The sequence below is a fragment of the Thalassophryne amazonica genome, chromosome 4, assembly GCF_902500255.1.
Source record: "Thalassophryne amazonica chromosome 4, fThaAma1.1, whole genome shotgun sequence".
In the NCBI taxonomy this organism is placed as follows: domain Eukaryota; kingdom Metazoa; phylum Chordata; class Actinopteri; order Batrachoidiformes; family Batrachoididae; genus Thalassophryne; species Thalassophryne amazonica.
In genome coordinates, this window is record NC_047106.1 from 132616520 (window position 1) to 132637519 (window position 21000).

The 21000-nt window shown below is 40.7% G+C and overlaps 1 protein-coding gene and 1 long non-coding RNA gene across 2 annotated transcripts in view; one reads left to right on the forward strand and one right to left on the reverse strand.

The window, feature by feature from the left end:
- ryr1b (ryanodine receptor 1b (skeletal)) overlaps positions 1–21000 on the forward strand; it is a 468306-nt gene that overhangs the window by 262712 nt on the left and 184594 nt on the right. Inside the window, 6 exon segments of the mRNA XM_034168593.1 lie at positions 1023–1153; positions 1257–1577; positions 3172–3412; positions 6075–6162; positions 7417–7509; positions 7909–7923. Coding sequence (XP_034024484.1) covers positions 1023–1153; positions 1257–1577; positions 3172–3412; positions 6075–6162; positions 7417–7509; positions 7909–7923 — 889 coding nt within the window.
- LOC117508764 lies at positions 8701–17151 on the reverse strand. The gene is made up of 3 exons (XR_004560192.1): positions 17140–17151; positions 11747–11748; positions 8701–9109 (listed from the first exon to the last, which is right to left on the reverse strand). It is a non-coding gene; the product is annotated as an uncharacterized LOC117508764 (long non-coding RNA).

Genomic DNA, 21000 nt, shown 5'->3' on the forward strand with positions numbered 1-21000 from the left:
CAGAACGACATGATCAGGAAGCGAGCGTAGCTCACAGTAGCTCCCACTGAAAATAACGGAAAGACAGCCTGTGATTCTCGCATGTTTACATAAAACAAACACAATAACAACGTCTATAAATCCAGAGAATATATTCATGAGAGTTTAAGGCTCAATATAAAAATAGTTTTATGTTGCGATGTTAATGCTGTTGTCTGTGTGCAGCGGTTAAAGTGCAGTGTGATCAGAGCGTCTCAATGTAGTTCTCATTGTTACTGAGATCTCGCAGAGCGATGACCTCACCGAAGTTTTATGGGATTTGAAACCTGAAAAGGGCGAATAGTCTGGCATCGTGAGTTGTTTATCTGTTGTTTGTCTTCAACAGCATTAGCATGGTAGCTTGCTAATGTTACTAGCAAGCGGGACAGAATGAGTAAAATAAAGCAAAACCAGTAGTGGGCATTTCTGGTTTTCTTTATTCAAATATAGTGTGTTGTTATCGTCAACCTCACTTTTTGTCAGTTAGGTCACTTTGCAGCTCCAGGTGTGGTCCACCTTGTGCAGCTCTTAGTGCATCCTTTGATTGGAAGCTCGAGACACAGCCGTTGCTTATGTGTATTACAGCAGTCAGCATAATTAATTTTTTTAAAATCCATAGATTAATGTATAAATCTCCCAAATGATAGTGGCAAATTCTTAATACAGTTTATGGTCTGTACCATCTTGACTTTGTCATTTACTTCTGTCACTTCTATTTCTCTTGTGGTGCACTGATTCCCTAAAGCTGAACTGCCTATCAGTGTGCTCTTTCATCCATGGACACCAACATCAATGTATCATTTTGTGTCTGCAAAAAAATGCAGCTGATGACGAGTGCAGCATGGTATGAGGACACACACTGAGCCAACTTACATCATTCCAATGAGGCCAAGTGGCTGATTGTTGGCTCGGTGTGTGTCCTTCAGTGATTTGTACATCAGCGTCTTCTCATTTATATTTGTGCAATTTGTGCGATTTTTGTGGTGTTTTTTTCCCTGCTGCAGACAGCGACCAGCTCTGGGTGAGTGCCTGGCTCACTTGGCAGCTGCAATGCCAGTGGCATTCCTTGAGCCAGTACTCAATGAGTTCAACTCCTTTTCTGTGTACACCACCAAGACTCCCAGAGAGCGAGCCAGTAGGTTTCAGGATTTTATTTATTTATTTTGCTATATTACCATGGAATGTGACATAACAGTTCACAAGAATGATTTTCACTTCTCTGCCCTCTACTCTCTTAGTTTTGGGTCTTCCCAACCAAGTAGAGGAGCTATGTCCTGACATCCCTGAACTGGAGATTCTGATGAAGGAGATCAGTGATCTGGCTGAATCTGGGGCAAGATACACTGAAATGCCCCATGTAATTGAAATCACCCTGCCTATGCTCTGCAACTACCTTCCACGTTGGTGGGAGAGGGGCCCAGAGAACTTCCCTGAGCAGGAGGGCCAGCTGTGCACCTCTGTCACCTCTGAACAACTCAACCAGCTATTGGGGAGTATTATGAAGATAGTGGTTAACAACCTGGGTATAGATGAGGCCTCCTGGATGAAGAGACTGGCAGGTGAGTTACCTGGAACTTACTTTTGACAGCAGACACTTAAAATGATCCTCATAGTAAAGGTTATGTGCAGAAGATTGGACACACAAAGATTGTGCACACTGTAAATGCTAACATACAAATTAATTAAGTATGATAAGTTAACTGAACTCAGTTTTCATCAACCTGTTATGAACACTCATTTTAAATAAGTGAGTAGTCCTTTGAGATTGGAAGACATGCTTTACTTGATGTATCCCATTTAAGACAAATTAGAATAATACATTTTTCGTTCCCAGTGTCCTTTGGGGCATTCTTTCAGACAACCACAGATCTGCCTCATTTACTTTGCACATTCCCGCCCACACACGCCCATGGTGAGCCAGTGTTTGGACTACCAGTGCTGTCTCCAACCTGTTTTTCACTCATTGTTAATAAAGTGTCCGTAATTAGCTTGGTTTATAAATCAAAACCATAAGTCAAAACTGCTTTGCTTTTAATGTCTTCTGCAACATATCAGTACTGTTCCATGTTCAAAGTAAATGACTCTTCCTTACAGCAGTGAGCAGGGCGCTCAAAGACAGAAGCTCTGACTCGTTATTTGTGTTGGGTTTGTGATCGCCTTTGTTTTTACTCAGAAGCGTTGACTTCTGAGTATCAAGCCACTGTAGCTTCAAGAAAATGAAGTTGACCTGAATATGATGAATGAGCAAAACTACAGAGAATTAAGCTGTCACTTACTTATTTACTGGATACTCACAGTAAATATGTGACTGTAATCTAATTTATTTCAGTACTGCAAACTCAAAATAAACAAGTTACTATAATCTAAGTTTTTAAGTTTATTTGAGTACTGCTAAATCAAAATGAACAAGTTACTATTATCCAGTTATTTAAATTAATTTGAGTACTGCACACTCACAATAATTATGTTAATCAAATCTGATTCATTTAAGACAGCATAAATTACTTTTTTTGAAGGCAGCAAGTTTGCATGTTTTTTTAGTAAAGTCAGCTTATTATATTTTACAGTGCAGGATTACCAGAATAAAAACTGTTGGTTGGAGTAGCCTTGAAATTACTGAAATTGCTGCATTTTCTAGAGTGTAAATTGCATTGGATTATAATTCACATTTTCTGAAAAAGGCTTGTTGAAGAGGAAAAACCCATATATTAGTAGCACCGGAGTATGAATTGCACTTTTTTTTTTCTGTAATATCAGCTCTTTCATTTGGGATTTTTGTGGATTGTTGTGGTGTACTTTTTATTAATGGGCATTTATTGTTTATTATTAGAGATGATTTTGTTTAGTTCTTTGATTTCTGGGATGTCCAATATAAATAGTCATTATAATTATTATTATTAATCATGAATGTGTGATTTTTCTTTATATAAGTCCCACCAGAGTATAAATTGCAGGAGGTCCCAAACTACTAAAAATGCTGTGTTAGACTCTGAAAAATGTGGTTTCTCATTCAACAAACAGTACATGTCCATCATTTGGCCACATTTATACATGACACAAGGTTGGGTCAAAAAACAGTTCCTTATATGTCAGTCTCATATTGGGGGGAATCAGTGTTGATTACAAATGTTTCCTGTGGTGTCCTATGTCCAGTATTTTCCCAGCCCATTGTTAGCCGGGCTAAGCCAGAGATGCTCAAATCACATTTCATCCCTACCATGGAGAAACTGAAGAAACGTGCAGGAAAGGTGGTGGCTGAAGAGGATCATCTTCGCATGGAGGGAAAGACAGAGGTTGACAGTGAAAATGGCACAATCCGAGATGAGTTTGCAGTGTTGTGTCGAGACCTGTACGCACTCTACCCCCTGCTTATCCGTTACGTGGACAACAACAGGTAGCTGAACCATGATTTCATAGTCCTGTGGAGCACAGAATGTTGACACTATTGTACAGATGGACCATCGTGTAAACAGTGTTGCCACAGTTACTTTGAAAAGTTACTTTTTTAGTTACTTTACACGGTTACTTTAGAGTTACTTCATTAGCAGCTTTATACAGTTACATTATTAGCAGCTGCTAACAACTTGTAACTAATAGGTAATGTGACTAATGAGGTAACTAGTAATCTAACTTGGTTATTCTTATGATTGCATAATCAACAAAATAACTAATCAGCAACGTAACTAATAGTTACTTTTCTGGGTACTCAATCTTGAAAATAACCAAGTTAGATTACTAGTCACTTTATTAGTTACATTCAGCAGCTGCCGACAAGTTGTCCGCAGCTGCTAATGAAGTAACTGTATAAAGTAACTGTAAAAAGTAAATAATAAAGTAACTTTTCAAAGTTACTATGGTAACACTGTGTAAAACATGGCAATGTTTTTCACTGCAACCCTTCACAGATTTAGACGCAAGGTTAGACCATTTTATTAATTCATTCATGCAACCTTTAAAGCTTGAGGAATCGTTGAGAGCATGCCCTTATTTTTAATTTTTAGTGTCTTCCACCTCTTGATTAGTTGAACACCCCTAACTGGGATAATTAGCTGTGGGTGGAGCAAGGAAAAATGAAAAATGTGGATAAGGAAAGACTGCAACAGTGGAAACAATGAACACAACGTCATCATCAAAAAGTGATGAAATATGTTTGTAGTCATTTATTGCAAAACGATCTAGGTGTTCACATGTAAGGTATTTTTGTCATTTAATAAACACACAAGCAGTGGTGGCCTAGATGGTCTTGAAGACCTAGGCTTTGGAAATTTAAGAAAGTGGTGAATTTCAAGGAACATGTAACTACAAAGTCACACATATTTTGAGAGTGACAGTGTGAGAAGGAAGAAATCTGTTTGAGCTTTATTCACACAGCATACTTTCTGCAATTCCATGAGGGATTTCAGAATAGAACCCATAAAAACAATAAGAAAGTAACAGTTTAATTCTCTGATTGAGTACATTCCTGTGCGGAGGCAGCCAGTCTCTCTCTGTGATAACCACACCTCCTTCATAACCATCATCAATCCAGCATCTGGCTTGTGCATCAAAGTTAATTAGATTGGACTCAGTTTGTTCTCATTATATTTACTTATTTTAAACTGGAGGGGACTTTGTACTACAGTTGGAAAAAGTATACGTCTGGGACCCCTGAAGTGTCATGCGTGGGTGATTCAGAAATAAGAAGTATTTCATCAGAACTGCTTCCACTGGGTGATGGTTTCCACCAGGGCTGCCCGTTTTCACTAACCCTGTTGACCTCAAATTTGCATCTCTGCTTTTTGATGATGTTGTGGTTCTGATGGCTTGATCAGACTGTGATCTCTGAAGTTCACTGGGAAGTTTTGTAAAGTATCTGGGATGGCAACCAATACCTCCAAATCTGAGGCGATGGCCCTCTGGTTCATGGGAGACTTACTGCCCCAAGTAGAGGACCTTAAGTATCTCAGCGTCTTGTTCATGAATGGGGGTATGATGGAGCCTGATGTCGATAGACAGATAGGGTCTGCATTTGAGGTCCACGGGATGCTGTACTGGATCGTCGTAGTGAAGAAAGCGCTGAGCCATAAGGCAAGGCTCTCAATTTACCAGTCAATTTACGCTCTTATCCTCACTCATGGTCATGATCTTGTAGTGACCGAAAGAACAAATTTACAGATACAAGCAGCTTGCACTCATGGACAGGGTGATATCTGTGAAGGACTCAGAGTAGAGCTGCTGCTTCTTCACATCAGAAGGAGCCAATTGAGGTGGTTTTGGTAGCTGGTGAGGATGGCCCTGGTTATCTCCGTAGGGAGGTCCTCCAGGCTAGTCTAACTAAAAGAATGCCCCGGGGAAGTTCCAGGAAATACTGGAGGGGTTATGTCTCCCAGGTGGCTTGGGAACACATTGGGATCCCACAGGAAGAGTTAGAGGTCTTGGCCAAGGACAGGGAAGCGTGGGATCAGCTGTTTAGTCTGCTGCCACTGTGACATGAACCCACATAAGTGGCAGAAAATGAGTGAATGTTGGGGTGGACTCATCTAGCTACCTATCTGTCTAGGTCGTCACACACTGTGTTTTACAATATACATGCCTCATTGTGTTGTAGTACCTGGGTCTGGTTAAGTCCCCAAGTTTACTCTGGGAGTTAGCAATGCTCAAGACTGACTCTTTGAAGGTGGCAAGAGCAAGACCGTAGCAATGTGTGGTTCAACCCTTAACCTGTGACACCCGCACATTTTTGCAAGTCAGGTGGTGCAGGTACATATTTAAAAAACCCTGACCCACACATCATGATAAGACAGGACTCGAGTACTACAACACTAATGCCTGGGCATTTACCAAGCTCAGGACGTGCAATTTGATGGCACTGATGGCATGTCAGGATAAACTCACTGAATTCTATCAGTTTCAAAAGTGACTGATACTTTGAAGGTGTCTGGCATGCGTTAAGCCCTTTTTTCCCCTCTACTGTTGTGTACCAAAATGATAACAACTGTTGTCTTATCTTTTTTCATACCCAGCTTTAATGCATGACTGAATGAAATCATTGCTCTCATTAATGGCTTTTTCTGCAGAGCAAGGTGGCTGACCTGTCCAGATCCAGATGCAGAGGACCTTTTCAGGATGGTGGGAGAGGTCTTTATTTTCTGGTCCAAATCCCACGTGAGAGTCCCATTCTCCTTCTCTTCACATTTCTATTACTTTGTGTAGTTTAAAAAAATATATACACTCAACAAAAATATAAATGCAACACTTTTGGTTTTGCTCCCATTTTGTATGAGATGGACTCAAAGATCTAAAACTTTTTCCACATACACAATATCACCATTTCTCTCAAATATTGTTCACAAACCAGTCTAAATCTGTCTGTGATAGTGAGCACTTCTCCTTTGCTGAGATAATCCATCCCACCTCACAGGTGTGCCATATCAAGATGCTGATTAGACACCATGATTAGTGCACAGGTGTGCCTTAGACTGCCCACAATAAAAGGCCACTCTGAAAGGTGCAGTTTTATCACACAGCACAATGCCACAGATGTCGCAAGATTTGAGGGAGCGTGCAATTGGCATGCTGACAGCAGGAATGTCAACCAGAGCTGTTGCTCGTGTATTGAATGTTCATGTCTCTACCATAAGCCGTCTCCAAAGTCGTTTCAGAGAATTTGGCAGTACATCCAACCAGCCTCACAACTGCAGACCACGTGTAACCACACCGGCCCAGGACCTCCACATCCAGCATGTTCACCTCCAAGATCGTCTGAGACCAGCCACTCGGACAGCTGCTGAAACAATCGGTTTGCATAACCAAAGAATTTCTGCACAAACTGTCAGAAACCGTCTCAGGGAAGCTCATCTGTATGCTCGTCGTCCTCATCGGGGTCTCGACCTGACTCCAGTTCGTCGTCGTAACCGACTTGAGTGGGCAAATGCTCACATTCGCTGGCGTTTGGCACGTTGGAGAGGTGTTCTCTTCATGGATGATGCGAAGGAGATGTGTTGCACTGCATGAGGCAAATGGTGGTCACACCAGATACTGACTGGTATCCCCCCCCCAATAAAACAAAACTGCACCTTTCAGAGTGGCCTTTTATTGTGGGCAGTCTAAGGCACACCTGTGCACTAATCATGGTGTCTAATCAGCATCTTGATATGGCACACCTGTGAGGTGGGATGGATTATTTCAGCAAAGGAGAAGTGCTCACTATCACAGATTTAGACTGGTTTGTGAACAATATTTGAGGGAAATGGTGATATTGTGTATGTGGAAAAAGTTTTAGATCTTTGAGTTCATCTCATACAAAATTGGAGCAAAACCAAAAGTGTTGCGTTTATATTTTTGTTGAGTATAGTTTGCTTTTAGCAGGTAGTTTGCTTCTTTATGATCCAGCACATTTCCACCTCTTATTTCTTTCAGAACTTCAAGAGGGAGGAGCAGAACTTTGTGGTGATGAATGAGATCAATAACATGTCCTTCCTCACTGCCGACAGTAAGAGCAAGATGAGCAAGGTGAGAGTGGAAATAAATAAACACCGCTTGTTGCTAAAGAAGATGTTTTAATTACTTACTCCATACCTTAAGCTGTAACATATGACAAAACTAAACTTGAATAATTCACTAACATCATTTTCCAACCAGGGAAAAGCTGCAGCTTCTGTAAGAGATTACACAACTAGGATATTTTTTTTGTTTTTTGAACAAAGTTCCATCCAAGTCTGACCTCAGCTTCTTTTGTTGACGTGACTCTGGATATTAATGCCACCTATATGTAAAAGTAATAGCTAACATGTGCACAAGCATTAGTGAAGCACTTCAGCAGCGGTGCAGAGTAAATGGCCAGCTGTCGGTGTGATGCTAACTGTTTTTTCTCCTTATATCCTGTGTGGCGGTGGGATGCTGGGCCTCTAGGCCGGAGATGGAGAGGTTAGACTGTGCCTGTGCACGAGCGCTGTGCTGACCGCATTGCAACCTGAGTTTGGAGAGGAATTTCATCAAGCTCTCCCAAAGTCTACCACACATCAGCAGCTTATACACACACACACACACACACACACACACACACACACACACACACACACACACACACACACACACACACACACACACACACACACACACACACACACACACACACACACAGTTCTAATCATTGCAGAAGTAACATTAATGGATTTATTTAACCCTCTGGGATCCAAGGTCTTTTTCTTGATTTTACCATACCATCAGCAATTTCCCAAGCATAATACCCATGTGTTACATATCAAAATGTTCAGAATGAGCTCAGCTTTCTGAATTTGAGACAAATATTTGTTGTGACATTTGTTGGTCTAAATTTGGCTCTAAATTTGAATATATGAAATATGTTTTTAGAAATTCTTCAAATCTTTCATGAATATACTTTTTTAATGTAAACAGAACTGTTTTGCTTGCCTGTCTCCTGTCTGTTGCTGTTGTCAAATATTCCTTTTAGGATGGATAGAATATATTAGTGATGAAAACTGCTATATAAAAAAATGTCCAGTGCTGCCTTAAAAAAAATCAAAATTGCTGCAATATTCATGGAAAAACAGAATCCCTAGATTTTCGAGGATTTTCTTTGCCTGTAAGACAAATGCAAAATTTTAGAAATGTTTTCAGTTTGACAGGACCAATCTTATAGAGCTCATGAGCATATACTGGCTTGCTTCAATGAAGATCTTCTACTAACACACTGCAGCCAGACTGAAGCCTCTCGCCAGGTGAGAGAGGAGATACATAGATGTGACCTTCTCCAGCCTCTGTATGATTGGCTGTGAGTCAGAGATTGTGGATCATGGATTTTACACCTGAGAATTTGTAGTTTCAGGAAGTTGTTGAATAACGTCTCTGTGTTGATCTGTTGCTGATCTATGAATCAAAATATGATGAAAAATACACTTAGACGCCCAGCAAGTCCATGGACCTCAGAGGGTTAAAATGATTTTGCACATTTACGAATGAAATGAGACACTTTAAGAGCTTACTAGAATGTTGTCTGTGAGTGTGACATTTTTTGATTGTGCTGTAGTACCTGTAGGAATGTGTATGTTCATGTTTGTGTGAGTCTCGGCTCCACGGTAACTCTTGGCCTCTAAGTTAGGCAGGTAGAACTTATCATATGTCCTGACCACTGTCAGATATACAGTAGAGGATCAACCATTTGTTGGGTGTTCTTATGGCAAAAGCATCGTATGAAATTCAAATCATAAGCTGTCACTCTTTTTCTTCTTTGTTGGGCTCCTCCTGTTAGGGGTCTCCACACCAGATCATCTGTCTTCATCTCACTGTGTCCTCTGTATTATCTTCTGTCATACCAACCACCTGCATGTCCTCCCTCAACACATCCATAAACCTCCTCTTTGGCTTCCCTCTTCTCCTCCTGCCTGCTGGCTCCATCCTCAGCATCTTTCTCCCTACACAGCCTGGGCCTCTCTTCTGTACATGTCCAAACCATCTCTGTCTCATCTGTGTGGCTTTGTCTCCAACCTTTGCTACCTGTGTTGTCCTGCTGGCCATTATGGTTACTCCCAAGGAAAATCACAGCATCTTCAGCTCGGCTTCCTGTCTTTTTGCCACTGCTACTCTCTAAGCTACACAAAATATCTGATTATACCATTGTAACAGGTGAAGCAGTACACACAATCTGTAGGTTGTATGAATACTCAATATACATTTAAAAGTAGTCAAACAGTACTTGGATAATCTACTACCTCCATAGTGTGCAAACGGATGACAGTATGCTATCCTGTGATACAGCTGGAGCTTGGTGATGTTCTTTTATCACGATGAGATCTCCAAAACGAATTGGACAGGAAACGGACTTCAAAGTTTAGATGTTGTATTGTAAAGAGTTGTTACACCGACACAGAGTTATCACAGCGCTGGGATTTTGAACCGGTCGCATGCAAACACCTGGAACAAACAGCCTCGGCTTCCTTTGTTCTCTAACTTTTATTACTTCAGCCTAAGCCACCCCCATATGGGCGGTCCTTAACCTGGCTTGAATCAGTGTCTATGTGAGTTGGCTGCAAAGTGTGGTGAAAATGGGCGACTGTTTGCGGTGCATTCATGGTATGTATGTAGTGTCACGCAATAAAACAGAGTGTTCCATCATGCTGATTGTTTTTCCAAATAGACATAAATACTTTGGTTTTATCAGTTAAAAAAATATAAAAAGATCAGATGGTTTTATCAATTAGACAGCTGTAAAAGGATCTGTTTTGCCAAATATCAATCAATCAATCAATCAATTTTTTTTTATATAGCGCCAAATCACAACAAACAGTTGCCCCAAGGCGCTTTATATTGTAAGGCAAGGCCATACAATAATTATGTAAAACCCCAACGGTCAAAACAACCCCCTGTGAGCAAGCACTTGGCTACAGTGGGAAGGAAAAACTCCCTTTTAACAGGAAGAAACCTCCAGCAGAACCAGGCTCAGGGAGGGGCAGTCTTCTGCTGGGACTGGTTGGGGCTGAGGGAGAGAACCAGGAAAAAGACATGCTGTGGAGGGGAGCAGAGATCAATCACTAATGATTAAATGCAGAGTGGTGCATACAGAGCAAAAGAGAAAGAAACACTCAGTGCATCATGGGAACCCCCCAGCAGTCTACGTCTATAGCAGCATAACTAAGGGATGGTTCAGTGTCACCCGATCCAGCCCTAACTATAAGCTTTAGCAAAAAGGAAATTTTTAAGCCTAATCTTAAAAGTAGAGAGGGTGTCTGTCTCCCTGATCTGAATTGGGAGCTGGTTCCACAGGAGAGGAGCCTGAAAGCTGAAGGCTCTGCCTCCCATTCTACTCTTACAAACCCTAGGAACTACAAGTAAGCCTGCAGTCTGAGAGCGAAGCGCTCTATTGGGGTGATATGGTACTACGAGGTCCCTAAGATAAGATGGGACCTGATTATTCAAAACCTTATAAGTAAGAAGAAGAATTTTAAATTCTATTCTAGAATTAACAGGAAGCCAGTGAAGAGAGGCCAATATGGGTGAGATATTTTGTGTGTCAGCCATTTTGAAAGGCAGTTAGGTTAAAATCAGATAGTTACAAGGACATTTTGGATGTGCGTCAGCCATTTTGTGTTTCACATCATGGAACAGTCTTACAGTAACCACAGAAGAACTTCAAAGAAGTTGCTGGAAGTTACTGGAAGAAGTTACGGGACATACAAGAATATGGTGTTGGCGTTTGAGGGGTCATGGAATTTTACAACTGTCCATCAGAAACCATTTCAAAAGAATAGAAATTTCTGTGGCATGTGCAGTGATGCCGGTAACGCGTTACTTAGTAAGGCGTTACTCTAATCTGACCACTTTTTTTAGTAACGAGTAATCTAACGCGTTAATCTTTCCAAATCAGTAAGCAGATTAAAGTTACTTCTCCAAGTCAGTGTGCGTTACTATTATTTTTGCATTGTGGGTCGATAGCAGCATTAAACTTGGTCTGTGGGAAGGAGGTCGGGCTTCGACTGAACTGCCCACTTTAAACGAGCTGTGAGCTTTTCATCTGCGGTTTTCTACAGCAGCTACAACTTGTCCTCACCTCTTAAAGCGCGGTGACAACAGCACACCTGCACTGAGCTTTACAAAGACATTTTTATGCTTTTTTTCCTCCTTTATTTAGAATTCTGAGCTGAGTTGCTCCGTATCTGCTGCTAAAAACAGCTGATCCTCCGCGACGCGTCAACAACTAACACCAACAGTTAAATATGAGGTCAAGAAAGACGTCTTTATTTGACTTTTTATAAAACAAGTATTTATTTTCATTGAAGTCAAGAAAGGGTGACTATAAAGTGAGTTTTGGCAAAACAGGTATCATTGTCATGTTGAGGTGGCAGAGGGTTGTTGTCAGCAGCTGGGAAAAGTAACTAAAAAAGGAACTAGTAATCTAACTTAGTTACTTTTCCAGTTGAGTAATCAGTAAAGTAACTAAGTTACTTTTTCAAGGAGTAATCAGTAATTGGATTACTTTTTCAAAGTAACTGTGGCAACACTGGGCATGTGTATGAATGTGCATGTGGATCAGCTGTTAAGGTCTGGGTCACATGACAGGGAAGATGCTGCTGGTATATTACATCAGAATTATGTCCCTACTACTCACTTGCTTACTATATGCATACTATAGTGCATACTATAGTAATTGTTGGGTAGTATCTACTAACTAACGTAAAGTACATACTACATATTCAGAAGCAGGATATAAGTTCTGTCTTCCACCTGGCACAAAGCAGCACACAATGCAGCATAACTGTCACTGCGAGTTTCCAACTAATGCAGTTGGTATTCACATCCAGTGGCCATGTTCTTTAAGTAACACGTATATTTACACTCATCTGTGTGTGTCCATGGACACGTTGGTCTTAAAATGAAGTGTGATCAGGTGCAGTAATGTATGCATTAATATTGTCAAGAAACACAAAGCGATTGCACCAAAGACCAAAAAAAAAAAAAAAACATGACTAAGATGAGTGCAATGTTTTTCTATGTGCGATATTCAGATATACGTAGCAGTATATTTGTATAATGGTTTGCGCTGTTGCCTCACAGCAAAAAAGTCCTAGCATCACTTCCTGCTTGGGTCTTTCTGTGTGGAGTTTACATGTTGTTCCCTTGTTCACATTGGGTTCCCTCTGGGTGCTCTGCTTTCTTTCCACTTCCAAAGCGAAACAGGTTACGTGAATTGGAAACTTTAAAATTGGCTGTAGGTGTGAGTGAGAGTGTGAATGTGTTTGTTGGTTTGTATGCCTTCACCCTGAGATAGTCTGGTGGTCTGTCTAGGGTAGCTGTGCTGTGCCCCTGTTCCTGGAGGGCCCTTATCCTGTATGTTGTCTAACGCTCCTTGTTCCACTTCCAGGCAATTAACTCTATCAGGTGTGCTCAGCCAATCAAAAGCCGGAAGACACCACTTTTAAAAAAAACAGGTGTGACTTATGTATGTAAATGTGGAAAACTTGCAGGCCAGGGGCTATTCAGGAACAGAGTTGGGCACAGTTGGTCTAGGGTATACCACGCTTCTCGCCCACTGACTGCTGGAATAAGCTGTATATTGCCGCATCCACAACAGCTGCAGGTCCTAGATGGCAACCACCCAAGCAGACAACTGAGCTTTCCTCCACCTTTGAAAAGTAACTATCTATCTGATGCAGCCCGTTGAAATGTGGATATGTGACTACCTCAGCTCAAATGGACACTGCCATGGAGACTACTATTGATTTATTTGTTTATTGCTGTTTTACAGTCAAAATCTTATGGGCCTTTCAGATTGAAGGCGTCAGCCACGGCAGTAAACGCGAAGTGACGTCAGTTGCGTCGTGTGGGAAGTGGCAAGGGGGTGGAGATTTCTACATCACACTCTGACTTTTTTCCAAAACCTGAGAAAGCTGAGCGATTGCCACCTTGGATTTGCATCTGTAGAACCACAAAAAAAGCTTTAAAAAAAAACAGCAGAACAATTGCCCCATCATGCTGTTGAGAGAAGCTTTTTTCAGCTACTTTTCTGAGTGACGCAACCCAGTCTCACAGCATGTCATGATTCAGCAGCATGAAATATACATTAATCTATTGGTTTTTGTTATTGTCACGAATGTGCCACATTTTCCTCACGGCAGCACAAATTCATTCTAATATATTCCGTGATGGTTATGGTTAGGGTTGGGGGTAGGAGTAGGTTTAGTAATAGTGAGTTTAAAAAAAACCCGTCACGAAAATTTGTTAAAAAAAAAAAAAAAAAAACCCGTGAGACTGGGCTGAGTGATGCCGAGCCGAGGGAGGACCGATGCCTTGGTGGGATTGATTGAACAGCGACAGCGTGCAGAGCCGCACGGAGCAGCCAGAGTTCAGGCCTCATTCCGGGGCAGCGCGAGACAGGTAGCAATTTCTCACTTTTGGATACATACAAACACCCAGTTTGACCAACGGAGCTTAGTTCTGGAGCTTAGTCTAAGGCAAGAATAATTTAAAAATAAAACGTTACTGCACTGCTGAAGTTTTTCTCGGCTAATGTTAGCTTGACCTTTTAGCACAGTTGAGCTGAGTGAACGCTTTAATTTGTAAATGGTTCAGTCTATTTTTATTTTTACCAAATAAAGCTACAGCTTTTTTGTTACTTCTGAGACCACAAAGAGCTAAAAAAATAAAATAATAATAATAATAATAATTTTTTTCTGTTTTTTCCCCTTTTCTTTTTTCTTCTTTTTTTACTGTTTAGTGTTTCTTTATATTTTAAGAAATATTTTTTTATTTGTGCTACAATCAGGAACATTTGCTGTGCAGACAACCTAAATTCAGGCGCACTTCAAAATCTTCCAGTGATGAGCTGAACACCATGAAGTCCAGCCAAAAGAAAACATATCTGCTCTTCAAAATGAGAGAAAAGTGTCTTCAACAACTCCACCAGACGTCAAAGCTGCAGAAGAGACCTTCATGTGGTTAAATATCCAGAGAGTCCAGCAAACTGACACCTGCTTTTACACTTCAGTCAAAAGACATTTGCCCTGCCCCTATTGTGCACAATTTTAAAAATCACTAGTCAGATTCATATTTTAGAAATTACTCCTTCCTGATCCTCTGTCCGACATTAAAGGCAATCACATATACTGACGTAATTACAAGTTGAAATGACTCAATTAAAAAAAAAATTTCATCATGAGGCTTATGTCACATTAAGAAATCCTACTTTACAATCACATTCAGTCACATTTACAGTCATTGTTAAATCATCTTCTGTTGCATTTATAACAAACATTTGTATTTATTTACAATGTCAGTTTTTCTGGTTGAAATAAGATATGAATAATCTACCAGACTTAAAAATGTACACATTTCCATGCTATTTTGTTTGTCTAAAAATAAATGTCCAATGTTCTGTATGTTAAACAAGAAATCATCTAATCTGAAATAACAGGTAAGTTCTGATTTTAATTTACAGATGAAGAATGGTTTCTAAAGAACCTTTTATTTTTTTGTTACTATTTCAGTTACAAGTATATATATATATATATATATATATATATATATATATATATATATTTTTTTTTTTTTTTTTTTTTTTTTTTTTTTTACAGTAATCAAATTAATGTTGAGGTAGAAAAAAAAACAGTTGCAAGGATTTTCTTCAGAAAACTGCTGTGTATAAATGAATGGTTCTGTGACATGTTTCTGCCATTGAGCTGTATATAACACAGTGTTTTATACAGATCACTGGTTTCTGCCACTGTAGTCTTCCATGTTTTGGCCTGATATCTTGTTTGTAATGGACAACGTGACACTACATCAGCGCACAGCAGGAAAAGTTGGATTGGGTTGAACTTTGATTGCAGCAGCTTGACGACAAGCGGCAACGCTCACTCCCTGCGATGCGTCACTTATAGCTCAGTTTTTGACACGACGCGTCTCATTGAAAATGCTTTTTAGACTGATCCGTGACGCTTCTGCCGCGGCTGACACTTCCGGTGTGAAAGGCTCTTTAAAGTTCTGACTGGATCTCTACCAGCTCATTGAACTCTGTCTTAGTAGAGGACCAAGAAGCAAGTGTGAAGAATCTCTGGTCCACACATGAAGATGTTGAGGCAAAAAAGATTTTAGATCAAACAGGCTGTTTGTGGAAATAAAGTCAGAGATTTGAGAGATTGTCAAAATAACAGGCTTTTAATTCGAGGCCTTGAAGACACATGCAAAATCAAAATCAGTACAACAGGATTTTGAATAAGTGTGTGCAAAGTGCAGCTTGTGTACTCTTTGTACACCATTCACCAGCTAGGGCGGGGTGGCATACCAACAGTCATATACACATGAATACATTTCAGCTTTTCCAATGAAAACTCTTCCTGAAGAATGAATGTTCTCACAGTTTCTGCTAGGGAAGAAAGGAGTATTGTCAGACTGAGACAATGCGGTTATTAATGCAGCTGGATCTGCCCAGCACATTAGGTTAAGGTTACCTAAGGGCATTTTTAGTACAGAGTTAGAGAGTTTAGATGCAAACGTTTTAGGCAGGCTATCTGTAAGGTAAAAAATGAATAATTTTACATCACAGAGACTTTAATTTTTGTTCATGTGAGAGTTTGAGGCTCGGTCATAATGCAAGAAAGCACAACTTAGATTCCCATGCAAAAGACAGATATTCAGAGAGCCAAGACTGCACAAAGTTAACACAGGAGGCTGAAATTGTAAATAACATGGGTATTTTAAAGAGTGTGCTTTTATCTTTTTGTAAGAAACAGGTACATTTGAGTGGGTTTCAGGAGTTACTGTGGAGCCCCTACACATGGATGTGTTGCTGTGTTTGTGTTGGGAGTATGTGTGGGAGTAGGGATTTGGAACAGCTTGATGAAAACCTCTTGCTGCAGATTGGACTGGCCTGAGAGGTTTCATGGCACTCGGTTGGACAGTATTTGATTTGGGGTGCGCACTGTTGCACCCGAGTACCATCACCTTATTTCGTTTTTATTTTGTTTTATTTTGATTTTATTTAATAAGCAAAGTTTGACTGTAGATCAATGATATTGAATGAATTTCTGGAGCCCGTGCGACTGTGACATCTGTGATGTTGATATTTGATGCTTGGATTTGTTCCAGCTTTTGTGGTAGAGATTCCTGCACTGGGGCGGCTCTTCTCTCTTTTTTAATTGTTTTTTTTCTTCACATTTACATGAAAAAGTAATAATATCACTATCATGCTATCCTCTGCTGTCATCACGAGATTACTTTGCATCCATCAGCACAGCTAGCTGGTTATATTGGAAAATTTGGCTTAAGTTTTCATTTCCAAACACTGTAGTGCTCCTATTTACTAACTGGTCTTCATACCTAATTCATTGACACCATTAAATGGTTCAAGTCATTAAATAGCTAATCACTGTTTGATTGACATTTGACATGATCAGCTCCTGTGCTTGGCTGTCAGATGGACATTACTGTTTTGGTTTCTGTTCTCTGAACATTAGTGATTCTCTGCCAAAAGCACTGTACAGGCACCATGCACACTTGTGGTAGAGGTGGTGCTGTGAAACAGCAGTCAGTAATTTGCACTGACAGCTTCAGGGCAGGAGCATTCGAGAAGAGCTCCAGGGTGATGGAGCTGACCCCAGACTTGTGCTGTTATGTGTGTGTCCAAAGGACAGATTGCACCCTGTCCAGCCACTGCTCGACTAACATTAAGGCCGTGATGGGTGACCAGCTAGAGCACATGCAGCTATGAAGCATCTCAAACCCCATTGCAAGCTTATACATGCACCTCTGGTTTTATCTGTCTCATTTCTTGACTATATGTTGGGGATTCATTTGTCTGCATGTAATGCTATTGAGTATGAAATACCTTTTTGGTTGAATTCAACATGAATTAAGGAAAACACCAGTTTTCATAAGCATTTTTGTCATGCATTTAATATGCCACAATTAATTTCAAAACATTTCAGAGTGGCCTCTTATTGTGGCCAGCCTAAGGCACACATGTGCAATAATCATGCTGTCTAATCAGCATCTTGATATGCCACACCTGTGAGGTGGGATGGATTATCTTGACAAAGAAGTGCTCACTAACACAGACTTAGATTTGTGAATAATAGTTGAGGGAAATATTGCTTTTGTATATATTGAAAATGTTTTAGATGTTTGAGTTCACCTCCCGAAAAATGAAACAAAAACAAAAGTGTTGTGTTTATATTTTTTGTTGAGTGTATAAATATCAAAAATGTGCCACTATATGGAGCCATTCTCCATCTTCAACATGGTCTGGAAGTGCTCCCGAACAATGTAAACTAATGCAAACTATGATCAATGATACAGTGATTAAATTTATTTTTGTGAAATCATCACAGTAAATGAGTAGTGCTTATGAAAAATGCATTTGATATAAATAAATTGTATTTTCTCGACTTGAATTGACAAGTCATGGACAGATTGTCCTTGGACAGCTTTGAGCTGAAGCCAAGAATGTGCTCTCTATGTGCACATTTAACAGCATTCAGTGATTTAACAGTGTAATGCTTGAAAGACAATGCACGCAAAATTTTGTAAATCCATGCATCATTAAAAATCAGTTTTTTGATAGTCAGCTCTATTGCAAATCTTTGCAAATAAAAGAAGAAGAAATTTTGAAATAATATTTATACTTAATTTCTTGGCTTAGCCACAGCCACATGGGTGAACTCAGCCACATGGGGTGTGCAGCCAGTGCATTCTGAGTGCCAGTTCCAAGACCAGATAAATGAGGTGTACAGGGCTGCGTCAGGAAGGGCATGCAGCGAAGCCAAGCCAACCATGCAGACTAAGAATCAAATTTCCATACCTGATCAGTCGAGGACCAGGTTAACAACATCCGTCACCGGTGCTGTTGCTCAGCAGGGTGCCGGCGTGAATTGGGCTACTGCTGGGTTGAAGATAAAGAAGAGGAGGAGAACGTGTCCACAGACAGTGGGAGAAGAGGAAAACTAGAAGGATGGAAATTAGAGTAGGGTCTTTGAATGTTAGTAGTATGAATGGTAAAGGGAGAGACCTGGCTGATATGATGGAGAGGAGAAAGGTAGACATATTGTGCATGCAAGAGACCAAGTGGAATGGAAGCAAGAGTAGGAGCACAGGGGGTGGGTTCAAGTTGTTGTATCATGGTGAGGATAAGAAGAGAAATGGTGTTGGGGTCATTTTAAAGGAAGAGTATATTAGAGTGTGTTGGAGGTTAAGCGGGTGTCTGACAGGGTGATGACTGTGAAGTTGGAAATTGAAGGGGTGATGATAAATATCATCAGTGCATATGCCCCACAGGTAGGTTGTGAGATGAAGGAGAAAGAAGATTTCTGGAGTGAGTTAGATGAGGTGATGGAGAGTGTGCCCAGGCATGAAAGAGTGGGAATAGGAGTGAACGTCAATGGGCATGTTGGTGAGGGGACAGAAGTGATGAGGAAGTAATGGGTAGATATGGTATCAAAGATAAGAATGTGGAAGGGCAGATGGTAGTTGATTTTGCAAAAAGGATGGAAATGGCTGTGGTGAATACGTACTTGATGAAAAGAGAGGAGCACAGGGTAACATATTAGAATGGAGGAAGGTGCACACAGGTAGAGTACATTCTTTATAAGTGATGCAAGCTAAACGAAATCAGAGATTGTAAGGTGGTGGCAGGAGAGAGTGCAGCTAGATAGCATAGGATGGTGCTTTGTAGGATGACTTTAGAGGTAAAGCAAAAGCAGAGAGTGAACCCTCAAAAAAGGATCAGATGGTGGAAACTGAAGGAGGACTGTTTAAAATTTAGTGAGCAGGTGAGAGAAGCACTGGATGGAGGGGAAGCAATTTTGGACAACTGGAAAAGTACTACAGATGTGGTGAGGGAGACAACTAGGACAGTACTGGGTGTGACATCTGGACAGTGGAAGGAAGGCAAGGAGACTTTGTGGTGTAACAAAGATATCCAGGAAAGCATAAGGAGAAAGAGGTTGGCGAAAACGTTTTGGGATAGTCGGACAGATGAAGAAAGTAAACAGCAGTACAAGGAGATGCTGTGTAAGGTGAAAAGAGAAGTGGCAAAAGCTCAGGAAAAGGCATATTGCGAGCTGTACAAGAAGTTGAATAGTAAGGAAGGAGAAAAGGACTTGTACTGATTGGCTAGACAAAGGGACAGAGCTGGAAAGGATGTGCAGCAGGTTAGGGTGGTAAAAGATGCACATGGTAATGTGCTGACAAGTGAGGGGAGTCTGTTGAGAAGGGGGAGGGAATTTTTTGAGGAACTGGTGAATGAAGAAAATGAATGGGAGAAAAGGCTGGATGATGTGGTGAGAGCAAGACAGGAAGTACAAGAGATTAGTAAGGAAGAAGTGAGGGCAACTATGAAAAGGATGAAGAGTGGAAAGGCAGTTGGTCCAGATGACATTCCAGTGGAAGCATGGAAATGCCCAGAAGAGATGGCAGTGGAGTTTCTAACCAGATTGTTTAATAAAATCTTGGAAAGTAAGAGGATGCCTGAGGAGTGGAGACAAAGTGTGCTGATTCCTATTTTTAAGAACAAGTGTGAGGTACAGAGCTGCAGTAACTACAGAGGCATAAAGTTGATCAGCCACAGCATGAAGTTATGGGAAAGAGTAGTAGAAGCTAGGCTTAGAAAACAGGTGAACATCTGTGAGCAGCAATATGGTTTCATGCCAAGAAAGAGCACTACAGACGCAATGTTTGCTCTGAGAATTCCATTGGAAAAGTATAGAGAAGGCCAGAAAGAGTTACATTGTGTGTGGGTGGAGAAAGGTGGCAGGAGTCATTTGTGACCAAAGAATATCAGCAAGAGTGAAGGGGAAAGTTTACAAGACAGTAGTGAGACCAGCTATGTTGTATGGCTTAGAGATGGTGACACTAACAAAAAGACAGGAGGCCGAGCTGGAGGTGGCGGAGCTGAAGATGTTTCAATTCTCTTTGGGAGTGACGAGAATGGACATGATTAGGAATGAACATATCAGAGGGACAGCTCAGGTGGGACAATTTAGAGACAAAGTCAGAGAGGTGAAACTGAGATGGTTTGGACATGTGCAGAGGAGGGACCCAGAGCATATAGGGAGAAGGATGCTAAGGATGGAGCTACCAGGCAGGAGTAGAAGAGGGAAGCCAAAAAGGAGGTTTATGGATGTGCTGAGGGAGGAGATGTAAGTGGTTGGTGTGACAGAGGAAAATTCAGAGGACAGGGTGAGATGGAATTGATTGATCTGCTGTGGTGACCCCTAACAGGAGCAGCCAAAAAGAAAAGAGGAAGAATTTCTTGGCTTATTATTCCAACCTATCTCCCGTGTTTAGCATTGGTACCGATTTGTCTTAATTTTCTTTTTAAAAAGAAACAAAAACAAAAACACAGGTTCCGGTTCATACCGGAAGTCTCACCCATAATTCACACAAAGCCTCATGGGGGCTCAGAATAAGGTGGATACTGTACCATGGCAACACTGAGCCTCAGATACACCAGACAGTAGAACCATTAAATTAATATAATGATAAATAGGCAAACAA